The sequence below is a fragment of the Pundamilia nyererei genome, unplaced genomic scaffold, assembly GCF_000239375.1.
Source record: "Pundamilia nyererei isolate P.nyererei 1_Seehausen unplaced genomic scaffold, PunNye1.0 scaffold00247, whole genome shotgun sequence".
NCBI classification, from domain to species: domain Eukaryota; kingdom Metazoa; phylum Chordata; class Actinopteri; order Cichliformes; family Cichlidae; genus Pundamilia; species Pundamilia nyererei.
This window is the reverse complement of record NW_005187648.1, coordinates 779,052-780,940: the sequence shown is the minus strand read 5'-3', so window position 1 is coordinate 780,940 and position 1,889 is coordinate 779,052. Positions and strand designations below refer to the sequence as shown.

The 1,889-nt window shown below is 41.5% G+C and overlaps 1 protein-coding gene across 1 annotated transcript in view; it reads right to left on the bottom strand.

The window, feature by feature from the left end:
* The window catches only part of LOC102204470 (MAM domain-containing glycosylphosphatidylinositol anchor protein 2-like), a 5,041-nt gene extending 3,629 nt beyond the window's left edge, over positions 1 to 1,412 (bottom strand). The window contains exons 1-2 of the mRNA XM_005749502.1: positions 1,153 to 1,412; positions 934 to 1,064 (exon numbers count right to left, since the gene is read on the bottom strand). Of these exons, the coding sequence (XP_005749559.1) occupies positions 934 to 1,064; positions 1,153 to 1,297 (276 nt within the window). The 5' untranslated portion in view covers positions 1,298 to 1,412. The remainder of the gene's footprint in view (positions 1 to 933; positions 1,065 to 1,152) is intronic.
* Between the last annotated feature and the right edge of the window lie 477 nt (positions 1,413 to 1,889).

The window sequence follows — 1,889 nt, the reverse complement described above, 5'->3', positions numbered from 1 at the left end:
TGCTCTGAACATGACGTGTTTTCACAGATTCAGCCATTAAACATTTTTAAAGTACAGAACTTCCCCATACTTTCTGTTCAAGATCGCCTACACCTGTCTCAGTGACAGCAGTGACTCTGCCTGCTATCAAGTATAACAGGCTCCACAGGATAGGCAAACCACATCTGGGCACTTCCATGGTGGTACAGATCCAAAGCAGATGGGGATCAAGAATTCAGACTGGATCAGCCCTGGATCTGTTTATTTCCCAGCTCATTACTTCTATTTTGGATCTATTCACGGTGGCTTATTTTGCCTTAGCACAATATGTAATAGTAATGAATTGCTTCTTTATATTCCTTACGTGGTTCATAGTCCCAGCACTATAATAAAACATCTAGCTGGCCAACATATAGACAGCTCTATAAAAGTTTCCCACGATCCCTCAGGACTTCCAGGCCATACTCGGCACAGATGTTCCTGTATACTACGTCAGCCACTTGGTTATGTCGATCCAAGTATGCCCTGCCTGCTAGCATCTTGGTAAATGGACTGATTCTTATGGAGCGCTTTTCTACTCTCCCAGAGTACTCAAAGCACTCTACACAACATGCCACATTCACTCAGTCACTTTCTTCTAACTAACATGCAAACACATTCATTCGGCAACTTTGGGCCAGATACTAACCCCCAAGTTGGTCTCCTCTTTTTTACCCATTGCTGTGATGAATCGTGTTAGGAACTTTGTCTCCAGTCACATACATACTTGACTCTAGTATAGGTGTTGACTGCTGTAACTGATCAGTGTTCTTCTTAAGCTCTGCAGAGCATGCTTTCTGGAGCAGTGCTGCTGCTGTGGCGTGGTGTCTACAGAAGGGCTCTCTGCTCTACAGCTGCTAGTTGTTATGTTGGGTGGTGTGCAGTAAAGAGTCTGTGGATTGGTGTGGTCTGTACCTGAAAGGCTGTAGTTGGGTGGATCTTGACCTTGGCTTGACGCCAGCGGTCTCCTTGGTTACCGGTGAGACTCCAGACCAGGGTATCTGTGACCGCTTGACCTTTCTGACGCAGGAAAACGTTCAGAGCTCCTACAAGACATGAAGCAGCGCTGTTCAACGTTATTTTTATTCATCACGTGGTGTACTTGTGACACGTGGATTTCTGCTTCACTCTCACCTATATGTTTCCCATACATGTGATAATAAAACGCAAAGCAGTAGGTGGGGTTGTTGCTGACAGAGGAGCTTTTGGAGTTGAATGTCGGGGACAACAGTCTGGCTGTGTCGTCCTCCAGCCTTGGCCTTGATGTCTCTATGTACATGTAGAAACCTGACAGATCACAAAAACAGGAGTCGGGGTCAGAGGTCAGGTAAAGGGCTTACAAACTAAACAACTAACTCTAATGCTGCCACCCAGTAACATGACACCTGACTTTTTTATCAAGTTGGTCATACGACATGTTAGTTAGAGCAACAGCAGAGCAAACACTTTGTGAATCAGTCAACATCAAATGCAAAAAAATTCCCCAAGCAACAAGCATGTTGCTTCATGCTATACAGGAAAATGAAAATAAATACATTCAAAAACCTTTAAAAGTAACCTTTCACATGGTCAACATTATATTATTAAACGAGTTGAAATATAAGTTTAGAAAATTACACTATTACATAGCCAACACAATTACAAAGAATGTTAACTGAAACTCTGCTTATATATACAATATATGCTATATATAGAGAGAATTTTAATTCATGGCATTGCAATAGTGACCTGTGCATAAATGTGCATATGCTTGTAGCGATACATATGCATTTTTATATGTGAGAGTAAAAAGATTTCAGATATATTGTTTTTAAATTTATTGTTTAAGTCCTTTTGTTTTCACTGTGAAACTTGGACTTCTTAAGAAATGT